The 20,655-nt window shown below is 42.6% G+C and overlaps 1 protein-coding gene across 1 annotated transcript in view; it reads right to left on the bottom strand.

Annotated features, from left to right (window-relative positions):
- The window catches only part of LOC145359772 (dynein axonemal heavy chain 11-like), a 375,870-nt gene that overhangs the window by 7,000 nt on the left and 348,215 nt on the right, over positions 1–20,655 (bottom strand). The window contains exons 78-80 of the mRNA XM_080214554.1: positions 4,495–4,677; positions 3,149–3,264; positions 1,884–1,996 (exon numbers count right to left, since the gene is read on the bottom strand). Coding sequence (XP_080070680.1) covers positions 1,884–1,996; positions 3,149–3,264; positions 4,495–4,677 — 412 coding nt within the window. The remainder of the gene's footprint in view (positions 1–1,883; positions 1,997–3,148; positions 3,265–4,494; positions 4,678–20,655) is intronic.

Here is a 20,655-nt window from a genome sequence, read left to right on the forward strand (position 1 = left end):
TGAATGCTTTTAATGCAAGGGTAGATACATCTTTGAACAGTAAAGGAATTAAGAGTTATAGTGAGCGGACGGATAAGTGGAGCTGAGTCCATGAAAAGATCAGCCATGATCTTACTGAATGGCGGAGCAGGCTCGAGGGGGCAGATGGCCAACGCCTGCTCCTAGTTCTTATGTTTTTCTGGTGTTTTTATCTTCCTCTCTTCACCTGCTGCCTGACCTGCTGAGAACCTAGCATTTTTTGCTTTAATTTCATTTTAGTGATTCTAATTAAATACATGGCACTGTGGTAACTTTATTGTGGTACCCTGCACTAAAATTGTCATTTCCAATATCAGCCACTGCTCAATTGTCAAATTATGGATCAGGCTTATCCAAACCCTAAATTGGTCTTTTACTGCCAGAACCGGTATCAATAGCAAAGCACCAAAGTGAATGAAGTATAATAACAACAACTTACATTTATATATCCCCTCAATGTAGGAACTGCATCCAAAATCCTTATGAGCATTGAGACAAATCAGCTGATATTAAGGCAGATACTGAAAAATTTGGGCAAAGAGGTTGGTTTTTAAGAAGTACTTTAAAGGAAGAGTATTTTAGGAAGAAAGCTCCTCAGTGTAAGGCATAAACAGCTGAATGCATGATCAACATAAGAACATAAGAAATAGGAGCAGGAGTAGGCCATCTAGCCCTTCGAGCCTGCCCCGCCATTCAATAAGATCATGGCTGATCTGTCGTGGCTCAGTTCCACTTTCGCGCCCTCTCCCCATAACCCTTAATCCCCTCTCTTATCAAAAACCCATCAACCCGCGTCTTAAAAATATTTAGCGAGGCAGCCTCCACCACTTCAACGGGCAGAGAATTCCAGAGATTCACCACCCTTTGAGTGAAGAAGTTCCTCCTCAACTCCATTCTAAACCGCACCCCCCTTTATCTTGAGGCTGTGCCCCCTAGTCCTACTGTCCTTTCTGAGCAGGAAGAGTCTCTCCACCTCTATCCTATCCATCCCATTCATCATCTTATATGTCTCAATGAGATCTCCCCTCATTCTTCTAAACTCTAATGAGTACAAGCCTAGTTTATTCAGCCTCTCCTCATAGCTCAACCCCCTCAACTCCGTTATCAGCCTAGTAAACCTCCTCTGCACTCCCTCCAAGGACCAAAATATCCTTGCGTAAGTGCGGCGACCAAAACTGCACACAGTACTCCAGCTGCGGCCTCACCAGTGCCCTATACAGCCGCAGCAAGACCTCCCTGCTTTTATATTCAATCCCCCTCGCTATGAAGGCCAGCATCCCATTTGCCTCCTTGACCACCTGCTGCACCTGCAGGCTGGGTTTTTGCGACTCATGCACAAGGACCCCGAGGTCCCTCTGCACCGTCGCCTGCTGCAGTTTTGGAACAATATTAAAGGCTCTATCTAAATGCATGCTATTTCGATAAGGATGAGAAAGTGCAGTGGAAATGAAATTTCGTAATATAGCAAATACTCTGATTGGTGATAATATCCAATTTGTGCTTTATACCTTTGAATACAAGGCTTTACTGGTTTATTTTGCTTTATTGCATGGACATTTAAAGAATTTGAGACTTGTTTCCTTAAAATGACAGCTCAGTGCATTATTTTCTGAATACAGAAAGATGCCAGTTGGTTGATAAATATTCTGTGAAACTACTAAAGAGAATCTCAATTTGGAAAGAAGAATAGTAATGTTGTAGCTCCAACTTGAGTACACCATTTCTGTAAGGGCCCTTGAATTTCAGGACCGTGTTATCCTGTTGCATTGTATTTTCAAATGTCCTTCTGGGAAATTTGATCACAATAATGACTTTTACCTATGATGTATTATATATCTGAATTGATATGCACCAGTTAAACTTACCAGTAAGAAAAGACTGAGGATTGAAAAAGCCAGAAAGCCAGACAACAGCAGGAAGACCAAGGTCCTGAGTCCAAGTATCAAGTTCACGGCAACGTAGAATAACATCATTGAACCTCCAAAACAAAGAGTAAGTTGTAGCAAAACTATGTACATCAGAATTCCCACACTTCAGTCAACACATTTTAATATTTTCATGTGTTCCAACTGGAATATTTTCCGTAATTTGGGCCCTAAAATTCTCTGGTTCCCTACTAACTTTTTGCCGTAATTTCAGTAGAAAGACAATTTTAAGCGGTCTTTTAATGCAATTAATATTTTGCTGACCTCCCACTGAAATTGCCAAGAGAGATCTGTCACAGCCTGTGCAATTTCTGAGCAGCTGTCTTTACAAATAACATCAGGGCAGAGACATAATGCCTCCATAGAGACCTCAAATTTAGGAGCCTTTTTGATCCATTAGATTAATTGTAAAGTGCTCTGACAGGGTGAACCCTTCAAGGGGTGAATCCTGTGCGGATTTGTTGGCCCTTGTTGATTTGTTAAAATACCTTTAAATATGCTCATGGGAACAATGACACCACATGAAATGTCAAATAATAAATCATAATCTGGCATTTATAGAGCAGTTTTCATCAAGAAGCACTGGCTGGAATTCTCCATCCATTCAAACCAATGAGATTCTCTGCTCCCGCTGGCAGCACACCTCCATCCACAGGTTTGCCTATGGCATGGGGTGCCTTCAGTGGGAAATCCCATTGATGGCAGTGAGACCAGAGAATCCCGCCATCAGCAAACGGCAGGCTGCCCTCCACCCCAGAGAAACAAACAGTTGGAAAGCCGAAGAATCTCACCCATTAACTTCAAAATCTATCAATAAATATCTGATGCAATCTAACTTTCTACTGCTGGCAGGAAGTGCAGATCAGAAATTTAGGTGTGCACTTCACTTGATTTTCCAACCATATAAGAGGAGGGAAATCATGCACAGAATATGCCTAATGTTTGATCTCTGCTCTTGGAGGACTTGACTCCCCATTGAGAAGTCGGAAGACAACTCCTTTGGAAGCATTTTCCTTTTATTCATATTTCACTCTGTGGTGGGCAGTATTAATCTAAATTTTAAATGGCAATGGATGTGTGATGTTAATAAATGCTGATTTTCAAAAAATAACCCAAGTTTTTAAAAATCTATTCAAATATTTTTCCTAGCTGTTCCTTTGAATTGTACCATTAGGTGATTCATTTATGAAGCCAAATTTTCTTACCATTGTGCCAGTCCATATGACGATGGATATGCTACTCTGCTCCATATTTCAGGAACATTATCGTAGTACAGTGCTGACTGCAATGCTTCCATTTCAGCTGAGACAGTTAACTCTCCCTGTGTACAAAGTAGTATAAACTGAAATAGAAAAATCTCATCTAATTCTTTTAATTAAAGTACGTTTTCCAATCTTGAATTTCACACAAAAAATATGTCCTTATCTGCTCTGTTCCACTCTCCTAATCAGGAACTTGTACATTACCATTATTAGTTTTGGATATTTATAAATACTTACATGAAGTGCAGGGTAAAGTCCATTTTATATTCCCCAACAACAGTGCTTCGTCCTAAACATAAGGCATCTCTCTCTGTATCAACATGACATTTCAATTTTACTTGCAGCCATTGCAGCATAAAGGCAACTTACTGTGGGTGCTGGAATTCTTGCAGCTTGTCTGATAACCAGCAGTAATTTGTTTGAGTATATTTATTCACTTGGTTCTTGATCAACAGGAACTAGGTTGAGACAGCTCAGACTTATTTCAGTTAGGAACTTTTAAAGCTATAACACAGCAAAGTATTTTGTTGTATCAGTTTGACCTGGATTTGCAACCAGCCCACCAGTTACAAATGAGTGCCAACCCCTTTCTTATTCCTTTTGAAATACTTGTAAGTTAGTAAAAATGTTAGATTCAATGATAAACATCTATTGGAAATATGGAGGTAATTTTACACACCTGCCAAGTAAGGAACCTGTCCACTTACAAAGCGTTAAGATAGGATTCTTGTGTCTACAAACCAGGATTTCAATTTATTTTTTAAACAACTATTTGCATTTATCTAGCACCTTTAATGCAGTAAAGTGTTTCGAGGCACTTCATAGGAGGGATCATCAAATAATATTTGACCGAGTCGAATAGGGAGATATTAGGGCAGATAACCAAAAGCTTGTTCAAAGAGGGGTGAGACATGGAAAGATAATTTTCAAATTCAGGTGTTGCTTAACTAGGAGGCAATGTAAATCAGTGAGCTCTGAGAGTTGGGTGAATGGGATTTAATGAGTTAGGATAGCTGCAGAGTTTTGGATGATAAATTTATGGAGGGTGGAAGACTGGAAGCCAGCCAGGAAATCACAGGAATAGTCAAGAGAGAAATAGCAAAGGCGTGATGGTTTTGGTAGCAGATAAGCTGAGGCAGGGGTAGAAAATCATGGGCCACTCGCACATTTTAATTTCCAAGATCAATCCAGGCAAGTGAGTCTTTTTACAAGGATTATGAACTCATAACATGATCTTTTTGTTCTACTGCGTTTATTAGTCAAGACACTACAGTGTAAAATAACTTTACCCTGAGTCCAAGGTCCAGTTCTTTAAGTGATTTTCTGATTTCTCGAATAAGTATGTTCATACGTTCACATTCTTGGAGACAAACAAGTATATACGGAGTGCGTTCTGCTGTCTTTGCTGCAACTTCTGCCATATTGAATTCTTCAGGAAGTTTCTCTAAAATATCATCCAGAATGTTCTTCATCTGAAGGAATTTAATACATAGTTAGAATTGTGGCACAGATAATTGCCTTTCATTTCAAATATGTTTAATTGTTGTTTTTTTGGCAGTTATATGAATCATTGTAAAAACTGACTGTTAACAAAACTTAACATCTGAACTTAGATTACAGACCTTAGGAATATATTCAGTTTAACCTCTCATGTGTAAGTAAGTGCATGACTCAGTGACTCTTAAGCACTTGTATCCTGTTGCGCTCATCTTTTATGTTTGTCTATTTTAGCTTGCATGCCATTAAATCGGATTAAAGTACAAAACTATAAATGGTGTAACAGATGAATTTTAGCACTGCATGAAATAGTTCAATGTTAAATGTGGCAAATTGCCAAATTGGTCATATGACTCAATACGTTGTTGTTGATTCTTGACAACTGAGCTTTGCTTTCACCAATCATTTATATTTCAAAGTAAATCTTGTGTGGCCAATGCAGTTATGATCCTAAGAAATGGTCTGTTTCAGATAAAGAAAATGAATAATTGTTACAGCCATTAAGATACTTCAGGTACACCGCTGATTGGTGCTCCTTCCGCTACCCTGCCCTAGCTCTCTGGAACATTCCCCCGCTCATTTTTGCTTTGCCCCTTTCTTCCTTCATATCTTCAAAAACCTCCTTAAGACTTTTCTCTTAGACCATATTTTTGTCTTCACTGGTCTCTTTTCAGCCACCCTGTAACTTACTGGGATGTCTTTCTGAAGAGTGAAAGAGAACATTGTTAACTGTAGGTTTAAGCATGTGATAGATTAAGTTGAACATAAAAAATGTGAAGTATACTTTGAAGAACAGATGGGAGTTACAGAAATTAAGTTGGTGAAAAGAAAAATCATGGCGTGAAATTTTCCATTCTGGAGACTAAGTCCAGTGGTTGGTGGGCAGTTGAATTGATTCTGGCTGGGCAACAGGATAGCTGAACACGAATAAAAACAAATTACTGCGGATGCTGGAATGTGAAACCAAAAGAGAAAATGCTGGAAAATCTCAGCAGGTCTGGTAACATCTGTAAGGAGAGAAAAAAGCTGACGTTTTGAGTCTAGACAACCCTTTGTCAAAGGGTCGTCTGGACTTGAAACATCAACTCCTTTCTCTCCTTACAGATACTGCCAGACCTGCTGAGGTTTTCCAGCATTTTCTTTTTTTGTTAGCTGAACATGTGAGATCTTCTGCAGATCATTAATTATGCATCTGTGAGAAGCTTGATGAAACTTGTGGCAGAACAGGCAGGAAATTGCCCACCCCACCATCACCTAAGGCAGACATTTGCTCAATGTAGACCTGGAGCTCTGCACTACTCCAGAGTCTTTACAATCACAAGCCTGTACTGGCTAAGCTAGCAGATGTGAGCAATGACATCCAGAGTCATACAAGGGCACATTGCCTTTTGGTCGCCTCTAGGTAAGAGATACACATGTTAGGACCAATGATCACTGTTACAATAGTCCATATTCTCCAATACAACCTTACAGGCCCCGCTGCCTCTTGTTGCACAGGCCATTTACCCTCCTGGCCATGTGCCACATTGCAATGGGCCCTACTTCTCCTCCTCTGGATGAAAGCCATTACCAAGGTGGGGTTGACTGCTAGTATCATCGACACCACGGTGTGAATGAACTGTACTGATACACTTCTGTGACTAGGCTGATGAGAGCCATGTGCAAGTGTCCCTCTGATACCATTCCATTTTGTCTCCAATTCCCCTGAGACTTTCTATAGAGACCACTGCATGAGCAGCATAGGAAAACTAACCTTGTCAGTCAAGACCTTTCACTTGGCAGGATACAGGTTTGGAGTCTCAAGTTGGCTGCTGTCCATCAGCTGTGCCCTACTATAGTCAATGGCACATAATGAACAGCAGCTCCAGACCTCACTGGGATCTCAATGTTACCCATGAGTAAGGAACAAATTTGCTGCTATGTGAGCTTTACTCACAAGGAGGAGAACCCGACTGAGCTTGGTTCACATCCTCAATTATTAGGTTGCCCCTCTAGTTGGCCACTTATGCTAATCTTGAACTCTATCCGCTCAAAATGGCCTTTCTCCATTGCAAGCATCTCACTGATTCATTAATTGCAGTCAAGGTCAGATTGCACAAATGGTGCAAATCTTTCAAACTCACTCCAACACCTTCTACCCTCTCTGTCACCCACCAACTTCCTCCCATCACCATAGACCCACCCAATATCACCATTTCTCTCCTTTGTCACCCTTGGACCTTTCCCGTTACCCTCGACCTTATCACCATCCAACCCCATATGCCTTTCAACCACTAAGAGCTGACACTTGTTACTGTCCTCATGCCCACTTTGAACATGCCTCCCATTATCAAGCCAGCTGTCCTGTCACCCTTAGTGACCTCCCATTGTGAACTTCACCTAATAGACTCTTACCCTGGACCTGCCACCCTACAATATACCATTCATCCCTCTGACTGTGGCAGTTCTTGTCTATCACTCGCACCCTGACCTCATTCCCCAGAACCTCACCATGTCCATACCCCCGACCCCAGGCATTCTCCCCAGCACTTCCCCAGTAAGCTCTCTTCCAGCCTTTGCCTGCCTCCTTTGTCCAGCCTTGGTGCAGTGTTTGCTAACGGCACGCAAATGAAGATTTGTGAGGTCACCAAGAAGGTGAAAGTCACATCTCAAATTCTTAGAAATATAGAAGATAGGAGCAGGAGGCGGTCATTTGGCCCTTTGAGCCTGCTCTGCCATTCATTACAATCATGGCTGATCATCCAACTCAATAGCCTATTCCTGCTTTTACCCACAATCTTTGATCCCAGTCATCCCAAGTGCTATACCCAGCCACTTCATGAATACATTCAATGTTTTGGCATCAACTACTTCCTGTGGTAATGAATTCCACAGGCTCACCACTCTTTAGGTGAAAAAAACGTCTTCTCACTTCTGTCCTAAATAGTCTACCCTGAATCCTCAGACTGTGACCTCTGGTTCTGGGCTCCCTCACCATCGGGAATATACTCCCTGCATCTACCCTGTCTAATCCTGTTAGAATTTTATAAGTTTCTATGAGATTCCCCCTTCATTCATCCGAACTCCAGCAAAGTCAATCCTAACCTAGTCAATCGCTCATACATCAGTCCCGCCATTCCTGGAATCAGCCTGTAAATCTTCACTGCACTCCCTCGAGAGCAAGAACATCCTCAGCAAAGGAGACAAAACTGCAAACAAAACTCTAGGTGTGACCTCACCAAGGCCCTGTATAATTGCAACAACACATCCCTGCTCCTGTATTTGAAACATTTTGCAATGAAGGCCAACATACCATTTGCCACCTTTACTGCCTGCAGTACCTGCATGCCTGTGTCAGTGACTGGTGCACAAGGACACCCAGGTCTCGTTGCACACTCCCCTCTCTCAATTTACAGCCATTCTGGTAGTAATCTGTCTTCTTGTTTTTGCTTTCAAAGTGAATAACCTCACATTTATCCAAATTATACTGCATCTGCCACTGATTTACCAACTTACTCAACCTGTTCAGATCATTCTGAGGGATCTCTGCATCCTCATCGCCCTCCCACCCAACTTGGTATCATCTGCAAACTTTGAGATATTACATTTTGTTCCCTCATCCAAATCAATATATATTGTGAATAGCTGGGGTTCCAGCACCGATCCCTTTGACAACCCGCTAGTTACTGCTTGCTAATTTGAAAAGCACCAATTAATTCCTAGTCTTTGTTTCCTCTCTACCAACTAGTTTTCTATCCATCTCAATACACTTCTCCCAATCCCATGCATTCTAATCTTGCACGATAATCTCTTGTGCGGGATTTTGTCAAACATTTTCTGAAAGTCCAAATACACCACATTTACTGGTTCCCCCTTGTCAATTACACTAGTTACATCTTCAAAGAATTCCAACAGATTTTTCAAGCATGATTTCCTCTTTGTGGGAGATGCCACTTACATACAGTCAGAAAACTGAATGTACTAAATTTTTGTTGATGGGAAACTTAATTTGGAGGGTGAATTTAATTCCAGAGAGATGGTCTTTTAGTGAGCAGATGGTAATTAATCCAAATGGAATTCCTGATATTGTTTGTCAGGAAACACAACCATCTTTAACTCGCAATGGAAGTCAGAGAACAATATTCTAAACTAATTTTCTGCTGGTGGGAAACTGATTTTTTTCAATCATACCAAGTTACGTGCCCTCATGAACCATAATTCTCGCCACTGGAGGAAAATTCCACCAATGGTTTTGAACAACTTCTATGTTGTTTTCGGACTCTAGGATACATTGAATACTTCATCCTTTAATATTGCCATCATCCCCTACCATCACAACCCAGTCCCTTCATCTCAGGTATCAGTCTGAAGAATTGTTATAATTGAGGTTTCTAAGAGTGTTATATTTTGGGGTAATGGGTGAGATCTAGTGGCTCCATTCATCATGGGTGCAAACTTCATTACGGCCACTAAATCTTGCAAGGGGATCAAAATGGGATTTGGGGTGGCGCAATTTTGATTTGAGATTTTCCCCTCTCTCCTGCTGGTGATGTGAATTCAAATACATTTTAATACCGTTAAACGACTTTACATCGTAGTGTCCGGCCACATTGAATCCTCCCCCACCCCTAGTGGTGTGATGTCACACTGGCATGATTCACTACTGGTTTACAAAGATGAAAACCAGATGTGATGACCAACCTTGGGGTGTGGAGATGCCTGGAGCCCAAATAATGACAGCTTAGGCTGGCCAGAGTGCCAGGGACACATGAAGGGGGCATCACCAGAGAGCTCTGGCAAAGGGGGTGGGGAGGGGTGTAATCCTCCTTTAATTGAGGCGGAGGTGTGTTCCTCTTTTACATGGTGGGAAGGAGAGAGTATCAATGACAAGGGGGTGGTGGAATGGCTCACAGGAGAGTGCCCCTGATACTTCCATGATGGGGTAGGTCATCCCGATGCTTGTGGTGGTCATCCATGTCCAAGAGGGTGAATTTATTTTAAACACAGATTGGGGTGCCCTTTAAGGATGGCTCCCTGATCATTGTGGGTGACTCCATCAGACTTAGTCTCACCAGTGACAGTGTTGACCATGCCCCCAAATTTCCTGTGCATTAGGTGCCAAAAATCTGGTCTGAAGCTGAAAACTTGGTTATGTCTGTGGATAGAAACATATGGGTTTTCAGTCAGACCCTGAGCCTATGTGGATACTTCTTTCAGAGGCTGCACAGAGATGATAGCTGAATAGCCATCTTACGTGCTGTAAGAGTCTATGATTCCATAACACAAGGCATGCTCTGGCCTAGAATCCAAAATGTGCACATGATGTGCATTATATTCATTAAATTTTTACTTATATAAAATAAGGTAGTGAAATAATCTAAAACCTTAAAACTATACTGTCTGCTGGCCCAGCAAACGATATTACTGTGTTGGTTTGAAGAAACTAAAGAATATCCCAAAATGCAAAGCTCTCTATTTTACAGGTTCTGGTGAAAATTAAAGGATACATGCTTGATGGGTTCATTTGCACCTCAGACTCTGTATGAGGATCAATTCCCCATGCCCAGCTATTCAACGTATGCTCCTTCACGCAGAATCTGAAAATCATTGCCAGGACTGGTGTGGCTCTGACCTTGGCTATTAAAAGTAAATATCAGGTTCTCCTAAGAAATAACTGGAAATCTCTGATAGATCTTGAATGTTTGCATGTTTGCAGCATATGGATCTCTCTGATGCACTGCTTGTCAGAGCCAGAGGATTGATCAGTGGAGTGCAACCAGTAGCAGGAAAGAGTTTTCACTTCTGTTGTGGCAGAAATCCCCAGATTGCAGGGCAGAATTGACTACTTATGTGGTTATATGCTTCAATGCTATTCTGTTCATGAATGACTGGGCTACCACTTCACAAATGTGTAGTTAATCTGCAGCTGCAGGAATAGAGTTATACATATGAGGCCTGTTTCCCTGGCGGCTCCCATAGTAGTTACATTCTACAAGTCAATAACTATAAAGACAGTAGGAATTAGCACTGCGGGACCAATAATGTGTACTGAAATTGTGACTAATGATGTTCCTTGTATAATTCAAGATGACCTGAGGAGACAAATCATGTGGCACATGCTTCTATTAAGGCTTTGGTCAAACATATTACTGGCATCCAAGATTATCACAGCTTATTGTGCCCAGCTTTACCCTACAAACATAGCTGGTGTAGGAAGGGGAAGGATGGTTACCATCAGCCATAACCTCACCTTCCAATTACTTTCATCCCAAGATTCAGATTCCTACTTGACTATAAAAGGTACCTGATGGGGATGAAAATAATCTATTCTGGCTTCCAGCTGCTGCTGCTGTAAGTAGTGCACTGCTGTCCCGTGAGGAAGCGGCCCTGAAATGCCAAGTTGGCCAACGCTCCTCACACTGACCAGAGTTGCATATCCATTTCCTCACCAATGGAGGAAGGGGGTATGGAGCTGTGCTGGTTGGTTCTCATTCTGTTTAGTGCCTCATTATTGTGTTTGCTTGTACTTGCCACTTCTTCCCCTCTGTCAAACCTAACAAATATTTACATTTGACAAGAAATATTTGTCATGCAAGTATTTATCTTTAAGTGTACATATTTTAAAACTTAGATCTGTTAGGTTCTCTACATCTCGTGTGAGGCTTGATTCCTGCATTGACAACTATGTGTAAGTATTCAAAAGTGAAGCAGAACATTAAGGGCAGTCAATTCATTGCACTGCTGGCTATTTACCTTTTTAAACCCTTCGAAGTTACAATAGATAAAAAGGGAATTTTTTTTTGTATTATTTAGTGACTACTTTAGATTCTTAAAGTACATCAATTTAGGATAACTACAAAAAGAACATAAGGAAAAATTAAGGGGGTTAAAGTTGGATAATTCCTGAAAATGAACACAGATATGGCAACACACAATTAACCTGTGCTTGTTTGTTGCAACGTTGGCAGGATACTCTGCTGCCTAGCCACTTCTACGATCTCTACATGTGGGGCCAGCACTTGCCGGAGGAGGGTGGTGTGGTGGTAATATCACGAGTGCCAATCACTACTTACAATAACTACAATCACTAAGATAGCACAGTGGCACAATGGTTAGCATTGCTGCTTCACAGCACAGTAAAGTCTCACAACACCAGGTTAAAGTCTAACAGGTTTATTTGGTGGCACAAGCTTTTGGAGTGAGACTCCTTCTTCAGGTGAGTGAGGAGTTGTGTTTCACAAATGGGGCATATGTAGACATAAACTCAATTAACAAGAATGCGAGTCTTTACAGGTAATTAAATCTTCAAGGTACAGAGAATGTGAGTGGAGAGAGGGTTAAACACAGATTAAAGAGATGTATATTGTCTCTAGCCAGAATGTTTAGTGAGATTTTGCAAGCCCAGGCAAGTTGTGGGGGTTACAGATAGCATGACTTCTTATGTTGCTTACCCCAATCCAATGCTGGCATGTCCACATCCCGACCTCTCAGCACCAGAGACCCGGGTTAGGTTCCCAGCTTGGGCCACTGTCTGTGTGGAGTTTGCACATTTTTCCAGCGTCTGCTTGGGTTTCCTCTGGGAGCTCGGGTTTCCTCCCACAGTCCAAAGATGTGCAGGTTAGGTGGATAGGCCATGCTAAATTCTCCCTCAGTGTACCCGAACAGGCTCTGGAGTATGGAGATTAGGGGATTTTCACAGTAACTTCACTGTAGTGTTTATGTAAGACTACTTGTGACTAACAAATAAACTCCAAATATAACCTGCACTTTTGAAAGGAGCGATATGCTGCCTGCATTGCTCTGGCGGTGGTGGTGCAGAGATCATTCTGAATATTGCGCAAAGGGAGAATCAATAACAGCTGACTGTGGGAGACAGCATGCACTAGCAGTTTTGTTTTTGGGGTATAGCATTGGAGGGCTGGTGAAGAGATGGAAAAAAGGGAAGATATCTTGTATTCTCAGTGTGGGTGGTGATGGGGGTGGGGTGAGGTTGATAGCGAGAGAGTTGCTAGTGTAGGAGAACAAACACCTTCCAGTCACATGATCAGAACAGATTATGGAGGAGGTCAATGCCAGGAATATAGCCCAAAGAACCTGCATACAGTGCAGGAAGTAGTTTAATTGTCTCGAGTCAAAAACAGCATCTTCAAATGCCACATCCTGCTGACCGCATCACTAGCATCACCTATGCTTAGCTTACAACTCATTCACCAATGATCTCTATCAATCAGGATTCATACCTAACATTCATATACTTTACTTCAGCCTCATCCTCTTATCACTGTTAACATTACAACCACATTTCAATAGCTGCACGCAAATAACTATTGAACCATGACAACCACATCACCCAAACAGACAGCACAATCCTTGCTGACGCACATCACACTCTCCCCTGCAGGAGAAGGTGGTTCACAACAGGAGAAGCTCAGATTAACGGGAAGGGGAGAAATAGACCCGGATGTTTAAATCTTGAGAGGGGACATTGCTGGCCATTATAGGAAGAGCCACTGCTGAGGTTGTGACCACTGGCAGGGTGAAGTCATGGAAGATGAGAGTCGTTGCACATCTAATCCTCCTTTCATCTGACTTTTGCCTAATCACTGAATCACTATTGTGCAGAGGGAGGCTGTTCAGCCCATCAAGTCTACACCACCAACTATCCCACCCACGACTTAAATTTCCCAGTTGCCATGTTGCAGTGGTGGTCTCAGGCTTGCTGACGAAGAAGTTCCAACTGCTGCCATAATGGCTCTCAAGACAGGCGTGCAACAAGACATCCAGCAAGACATCACAGCACTCCAGTAGTTTGTTTTCAAATAGCGTATTAGAATTGCTGAGGCACCACACTGGGTGAGAGGCAGTGGCTCCGTGCTGTTGTCCTCATCTACATCACCACAATAGCACTACATTACCACAATAAAACTACATCATCACAGTAAAACTTGGTCACCAGCGTAACAGGAGGTCACCGCAGTAACACTGCATTACAGCTAGCACACTGCATCACCACAATAACTACACCACCACAATAACACAACTTCTCTACAAAAGTACTACTTCACCACAATAACACAGACTTCATTCTCTCACTCCTATCTCTCCACATTGTCCTTGCCTTTCAGCCAGCCCAGCCATGCTGAGATGGTGCAGTTTGTAACTAGACCTTCTTTTACAGAGCTTCACATGGCCGTCCCCCAAGACCATCAGCATTGCTCTTCACTAAAAGCCAGCAGCATCTCCCCAGACAGGCTGTAGCCAATTGGGAAGCACCTCATAGGAGCATCTGGAACATGCAAAAACACAGCACAGTGGCTAGCACAGCTGCCCCACAGTTCTAAGAACCTGGGTTCAATTCTGGCCTCAGGTCACTGTCTGTGTGGAGTTTGTACATTGTCCCCATGTCTATGTGGATGTCCTTCGGGTGCTCTGGTTTCCTCTCACAGTCCAAATATGTGTGGGTTAGGTGGATTGGCCATGCTAAATTACCCTTTAGTGTCAGGGTGATTAATGGGATAAATACGTGGGGTTATGGGGATACAACCTGGATGGGACTGTTGTCAGTGCAGGCTAAATGGGTTGACCGGCCTCCTGCACTGTAGGAATCTGCTTCACATAGAAGAGGAATTAAAAGGGAATGTGCAAGGGTAATTAATTCATAACGCATTTAGTCAATTTATAAATTTGAACTAGAATTGATACTTACGTTGGCTTTTATGTTTGCATTATAACCAAGAGAATAATGTGATGTACAGATGCATAAGTGAGCCAAGGTCACCTTACATAGCCACAGGCAATGCAATCTTTGAGGTTGGAGTTGTGGTTGCAGCAGTTGCAGATTTCAGTTAAAACCTCTCGAGTGAAATGCAGATGTCTCAAGAATTGGTTGCAGCTGAAATTCTGATGAGAAAATTGCTCTTCAAACAGCCTCTGTGGATATGGCTCCTGCTGAGAGCCTCTCCTCTCCTCCCTGTTCTAGCAGTTTGTTTTGCTCCTCCACGATCATCATTCTGGCGGGCGGGTGGGGGGCTACCAATTTACCAATGACCAGGAACTGAACTGGAGCAACTGTATATACTGTAGTTATAAGAGCAAGGCAAAGACTTGGAAATCTGAGGAAATTAACTCATCTCCTGGCCCCCCGAAGCTTGTCCATCATTAACATGCTTTTTAACATTATTTATTTTTACCACATTCTTCACACTCAATTTCTTCCCACCATGTCAACATGGCTCTCTGTGTTTAAGTGTGAAAGCTATCTTGTTTTGTTGTACCTGAAAGTATCACCAGCAGGGAGGGTACGGAGGTACTGGGGCTGAGTTCATGCAGATTCCATTCTCACTCTATACCCTGCTCACCGATGATAAGTTACAAAAAATACAGTCATAAGATTGGAACTGTTATTACACGACTGACTAATCCAGGGAATGAAGTTCTCCAATTACACAGGTGAGATCGGGGGTCAGTGGAAGTTGCAGCAATTGGAGGTGAGGTGTTGGGACCATGATGATAACAATAGGATGATTGTATTCACAGTGGACAGATTGCTACAAAATGGCAAGGTCTACTTTCAGTGCTTATTAATATTGTCCAGCTGCATTTTGAACTTTTTCTTTTTGATTTTGCAAGTAACGTCAGCAAGCGTCTTAGTCTATATAGAAAATCTGCCTGATGCTTCTATCTGCACATTTGTGATCCTCCCACCTCATATTTACTGCTTTTACACCTTATTTACTCAAATGCCAGTCCACCTTTATCCTTCTTGGAGAGACTGTTTTAAGATGCTCCATAAGGCTTTTGGTCATTTGTCGTAATACGTAGCTCAGTGTCAAATATTTGCTTTCTAATGTGCTTGTAAAGCATTTTAGGACATTTCATTCAAAGCGCTATAAAAATACAAGTTGTTGTTGTGAATCCAGGTTAATATTACAGGGTGAAGTATAGGGTACCAGTGAGAAGTAGCTCAAGTACCCAGAGCACAAGCACCTGGTCTCGGAAATAACATCAGAGTATAAATCATCGATGTGTACACTGGAAATGGTTTCCATGAGTATGCTGCAGATAAAGAATACAGTTGAGGATCCATTCCAAAGATGTGCGGGTTAGGTTGATTGGCCAAGCTAAACTGCCCTTAGTGTCCTGGGATGTATAGGTTAGAGGGATTAGCAGGTAAATATATAGGGATATGGGGGGGAACGGGGGCAGGGAGGAAGAGAGAGAGAGAGAGAGAAGGGCAGGAGGAGGATCGCCTCCATCAGAAAGTCCCTTCTGAATGAGGCACCCTCCCCTTGAGGCCCAATGACTGCTGGAACTTCCTCCTCCCCTCCCCCAGCCTATACCCCTCACAAACCCCCAGACATTCCCTATCCTCATCACCCTGGGACCCTCACCACTTATCTTCTGGCTCTGGGAGGTAGTTCCAGACAGATCCCAGCAATGCCTCTTCTGGCCATTGCAGCTATGTGCCTGGAACAACTGGAGAGAGACTTCCAGACTGGCCAGCAGCTCTCCAAATGTGGCACTTCCTCTTAGGTGAGGGTGGAAGTGCCATGTTACGCTAGTCAACACTTTTTGGAGTGTAAATTGGCATCAGGGTTGTTGGTATTGGTGCGGATATGTTCATGGCTCCCAACATCCTAAAACTTCAAGCCCAGATGAGTGGCAGTCCAGAATAGATCTGTAGTTACAAATCTCTGGGGTACAATCAAAGAACATCAACTTCACTAAGGGAAGGTCCACTTAATCTTCAAAGTTTCCAGCAGAATAGGACCAACCAATTACCTTACCCCTGTTGACCAGGTGTAAGATTGCGAGTCTGCAATGTTATAGGCCTAAGGGGTGGATACACTGGCAAACAGTATCATTTGGAAGTTCCAGTATATGCAACAGGTCTGTTTGTACATATTTTTGCTGGAGTTTTTGAATCTTTTTCCCTTTTAATGGCCAAGACTGGGATGAGCTTTGTGAACCATTTCAGGGTTTATTGGTTTTGTGCCGATTGAGTATGAGTGAATAAATAGAAAATATTCGCTAGGGGATAACTGTTAGAACATTTATTGACACTTAGTGAAAGCGGTTGCAATAAAAAGCAGAAAGTGTCAAAAATAATTTGCAGTTCAGGCAGCATCTGTAGAGCGAGAACAACAGTTAACAGGAGGAATTTTCTACTCTTTCCCTGGCGGCGGAGGCAGTGTGCCATTGGCTGGCACTGGGATCACTCCGTCCTGCTCCTGTCAGCAGGTTTCCCTGTTGTTAGCACCCTCTGCCACCAGGAAACCCATGGTTGGGGGCTCATCGTCGGCAGGAACAGCCAGCAAATTTCAGCTAATGTTTCAGGTCGATGGCCTTTCATCAGAACTGAAGGAAGACAGAAATGTAATCTGTTATAAACCATGGATCCACGGACTTCTGGCCAATTAGATGCAAAATTGGCTTGCTGGTAGGAGACAGAGGATGGTGGTAGAGAGCTGTTTTTCAGACTGGAGGCCTGTGACAGGTGTGTCACAGCGATCAGTGCTGGGTCCACTGTTGTTTAGCATTTGTATAAATGAAGGGTGTGCCCTTTCCCGTTCTATCCAAATTGTTTATCCAAAAACCAACCCTCTACCATCATCCTCCGGATTGGAACAGAGAGAGCTCGAAGAAACATCAATGATAGGGTGGAGGGCAGAGAAGAAGCAGAAAGCATTTGTTGAGTAATTGCCATCATACCTCCCCCAGTGTTGGAAATGGATTCTCAGGCGCCATCTCAAATAAACAATGCTGGAGGGATTGTTACTTCTTGCATGCCATTATCTGCAGATGGGTGGACTATTTCTTTCTGAACTGTATAATCACATGCATACAGCAAGGCCACATTTCATTCTCTCTGGATTATATCTTTAAGGATTCACAGATCTATCAGGGTACATGCAGCACAATGTCAGAATCCTTATTATCACCTACACGATCATGATGACTTAGAATCATAGAGGCATACAGCATGAAAACAGGCCATTCGGCCCAACTCGTCCATGCCGATCAGGTTTCCTAAACTGAGCTAGTCCCATTTGCCTGCATTTGGCCCATATCCCTCGAAATCTTTCCTATCCTAGTACATATACAAATGTATTTAAATGTAATTGTACTCACCTCTACCACCTCCTCTAGCACTCATTCCATATACGCACCATCCTCTGTGTGAAAATGTTGCCCCTCGGTTCCCTTTTAAAACTTTCCCCTCTCGTCTTAAACCTATATCCTGTAGTATTGGACTCCCTTCTCCTGAGGAAATGACCTTGGCTAGTCACCTTGCCTACACCCTTCGTGATTTCATAAACCTCTATAAAGATAACCCCTCATGCTCCTACACTCTGGGGGAAAAAAGTCCCAGCCTATCCAGCCTCTCTTTATAATTCAAACCTTCCAGTCCTGCTAACATGCTTGTAATCTTTTTTACACACTTTCCAGTTTTATCCAAATCATTTATATAAATGATAAACAACAGTGGACCCAGCTCCGATCTCTGAGATACACCGCTGATCACAGGCCTCCAGTCTGAAAAATAATCCTCTACCATCATCCTCTGCCTCCTAATGACAAGTCAATTTTGTATACAATTGACTAGTTATCTCTGGATCCCATGTGATCTAACGTTGCTGACTAGTCTACCATGCAGTAACTTGTCAAAGGACTTGCTAAAGTCTATGTAGAAAACATCCAGTGCACTGCCCTCATCTATTTTCTTGGACACCCCTTCAAAAAACTCTATCAAACTTGTAAGACACAATTTCCCATGCACAATTTCCCAAGTGGCAGACTTGTTCTCTGCTACTGCAGCTTGGTAAAAGAGTCACACCTACCCAGTGTCATTTACATGTCATTTGATAGCTTTAGTAGGCAGCCTTACTGACCTTCAGGCTTACTAGATAAAATTTTCAGGGGCACTTTTTGACTCAGAGATTTGGTATTTGTCTAAATCTCATCCTATTTTCCCTTGATATATGGCATGTGTTCCCCAAAAGTGGATGATACTCCTGAATCGATCCAGCCTTGAATCTCTTTGAAGTTATTTTGGTGTTTGCCATTTGATTTCTTCACCAACATGCTAACAAGGACATTTTTTACTGCATATAATTGCAGTGAAATACATTTGTAACAATCTTCTGTGAGATATTATTTTGAATATTAAATTTGCAACTATGGTAATATGTGTAGAATGGTGTTGCGCAAGTATGCACAAATGGTAAACCACTGTACTTCAGGTGAAAATTAAGATTGTAAAAGTGAAAGTACAAAAATTGCATTTTCCATTTTATTATTGCTTAGGCAGTTTTCATTTTTGGATTTGTTCCAAAGGAGTGACACAATGGCAATTCTGCTAACGATTTTACATTCAGACATTAGACACACCAAACGCTAATCTGTACTCATTCTTCAGACAGCTAGATGCTAGAGTAGATACTAATAGCCATCATCAATGCTCATCAACAATAGCAGCACCTATGCACTCAGAATTGTTATTTTTTCCATTACCAGTGTAATATGTAGTAGGTTCTCCCAAGCAGCTTAACTCATTTATTCACAACTCCACTGCCAGTGACAGAAAGCAGCAATCCAAATAAAAACAGAAAATGCTGGAAATACTCAGCAGGTCTGTCAGCATCTTTGGAGAAAGAAGCAGAGTTGGGGGGTGGGGGTTGGGGTGGTGGGGGACACTTACCAAAAAGCGGAAGAGCGTTGATTCCGGCGATGTGTTTCTCTCCGGGGAAACAGATCAGTTTTTTTCTTCAAATCTTATGACACTCTGCCTAAAAAAATCAAGGGGGTGTGTTTCACACCGTCATGCAGAGAGGTGGGGCTGCACTGAGATTAGGGCGCATGTTGGCACTGTCAGATTGGCACATCCCTGGTACTAACCTGTGCCAGGCAGCAGTGCCAGAGGTCATTGCCAGAGTACTGCCTGGCCATGTCCCTCTCCCCTGGGGGCTATACTTACCTTTGTTTCCTCTCCTGGGGAGGCCCCCACCAAAGGTTCACGTCAGAGTGCACCTGCTGTAAACCATGCCAAGGGTTTGATTCCCGGCTTGGGTGACTGTCTGTGTGGAGTCTGCATGTCCTCCCTGCGTCAGCCTGGGTTTTGTCTGGGTGCTCTGGTTTTCATTCCACAGTCTGAAAGACACTCTTGTTTAGGTGCACTGGGCATGCTGAAATCCCCCTCAGTGCACCCGAACGGGTGCTGGAGTGTGGTGACTTGGGGATTGTCACAGTCAGTTAATGCAGGCCTACCTGTGACACGAATTAATAAACCAAACTAAGATACAAACTGGCATCTGTGGGGGTAAAAATCAAAATGGAGGGCAGAGTTCGTGTTCTGAATTTATTGAACTCAACACTGAATCCAGAAAGCTGCAAAGTGCCTAATTGGCTATAATATAAATGATGTGGTTTCAAGCAGCAGGAAACATCATCTTTCCATTTCCCCCCTGGTGTTTGTTCAACAAGACGTTTACCAAACTTGCTTTCATTATGCTCCTCTAATTTTCTTTGCTGTCAGCTCTGACAAAGGGTCATCCTTCTCGAAACGTTGGCTCTCTCTCCACAGATGCTGAGATTTTCCAGCATTTTCTGTTTTTGTTCCAGATTCCAGCATTTACGGTATTTTGCTTTTACCATTCAAGTAGTATTTTTTCTTGTAAGCTACATCACTGCAATCAGCAGGTGACATTTTTTTTGGTTCAACCCAAAACTGATTTCATCCCTCTGCCAAGTAACTGAGTGAGGCTGAAGCAGACTGTTCACATCAGATGAGCTTTCAATCACATATTTGATGCATCACCCAGACTACCTGCTTAAATAAAAAGAACAATGCTGGAACATCTCAGCATGTCTGGCAGTGCCTCTGCAGAGAGAAGCAGGGTTAACGTTTTGAGTTCAATATGACTCCTGTCACCTCTCTCTGCCCCCTGCTCCAGCTGATATGCTGCTGAAACCAC

The sequence above is a fragment of the Carcharhinus amblyrhynchos genome, chromosome 2 (assembly GCF_965287045.1).
Source record: "Carcharhinus amblyrhynchos chromosome 2, sCarAmb.v2.hapA, whole genome shotgun sequence".
In the NCBI taxonomy this organism is placed as follows: Eukaryota; Metazoa; Chordata; class Chondrichthyes; order Carcharhiniformes; family Carcharhinidae; genus Carcharhinus; species Carcharhinus amblyrhynchos.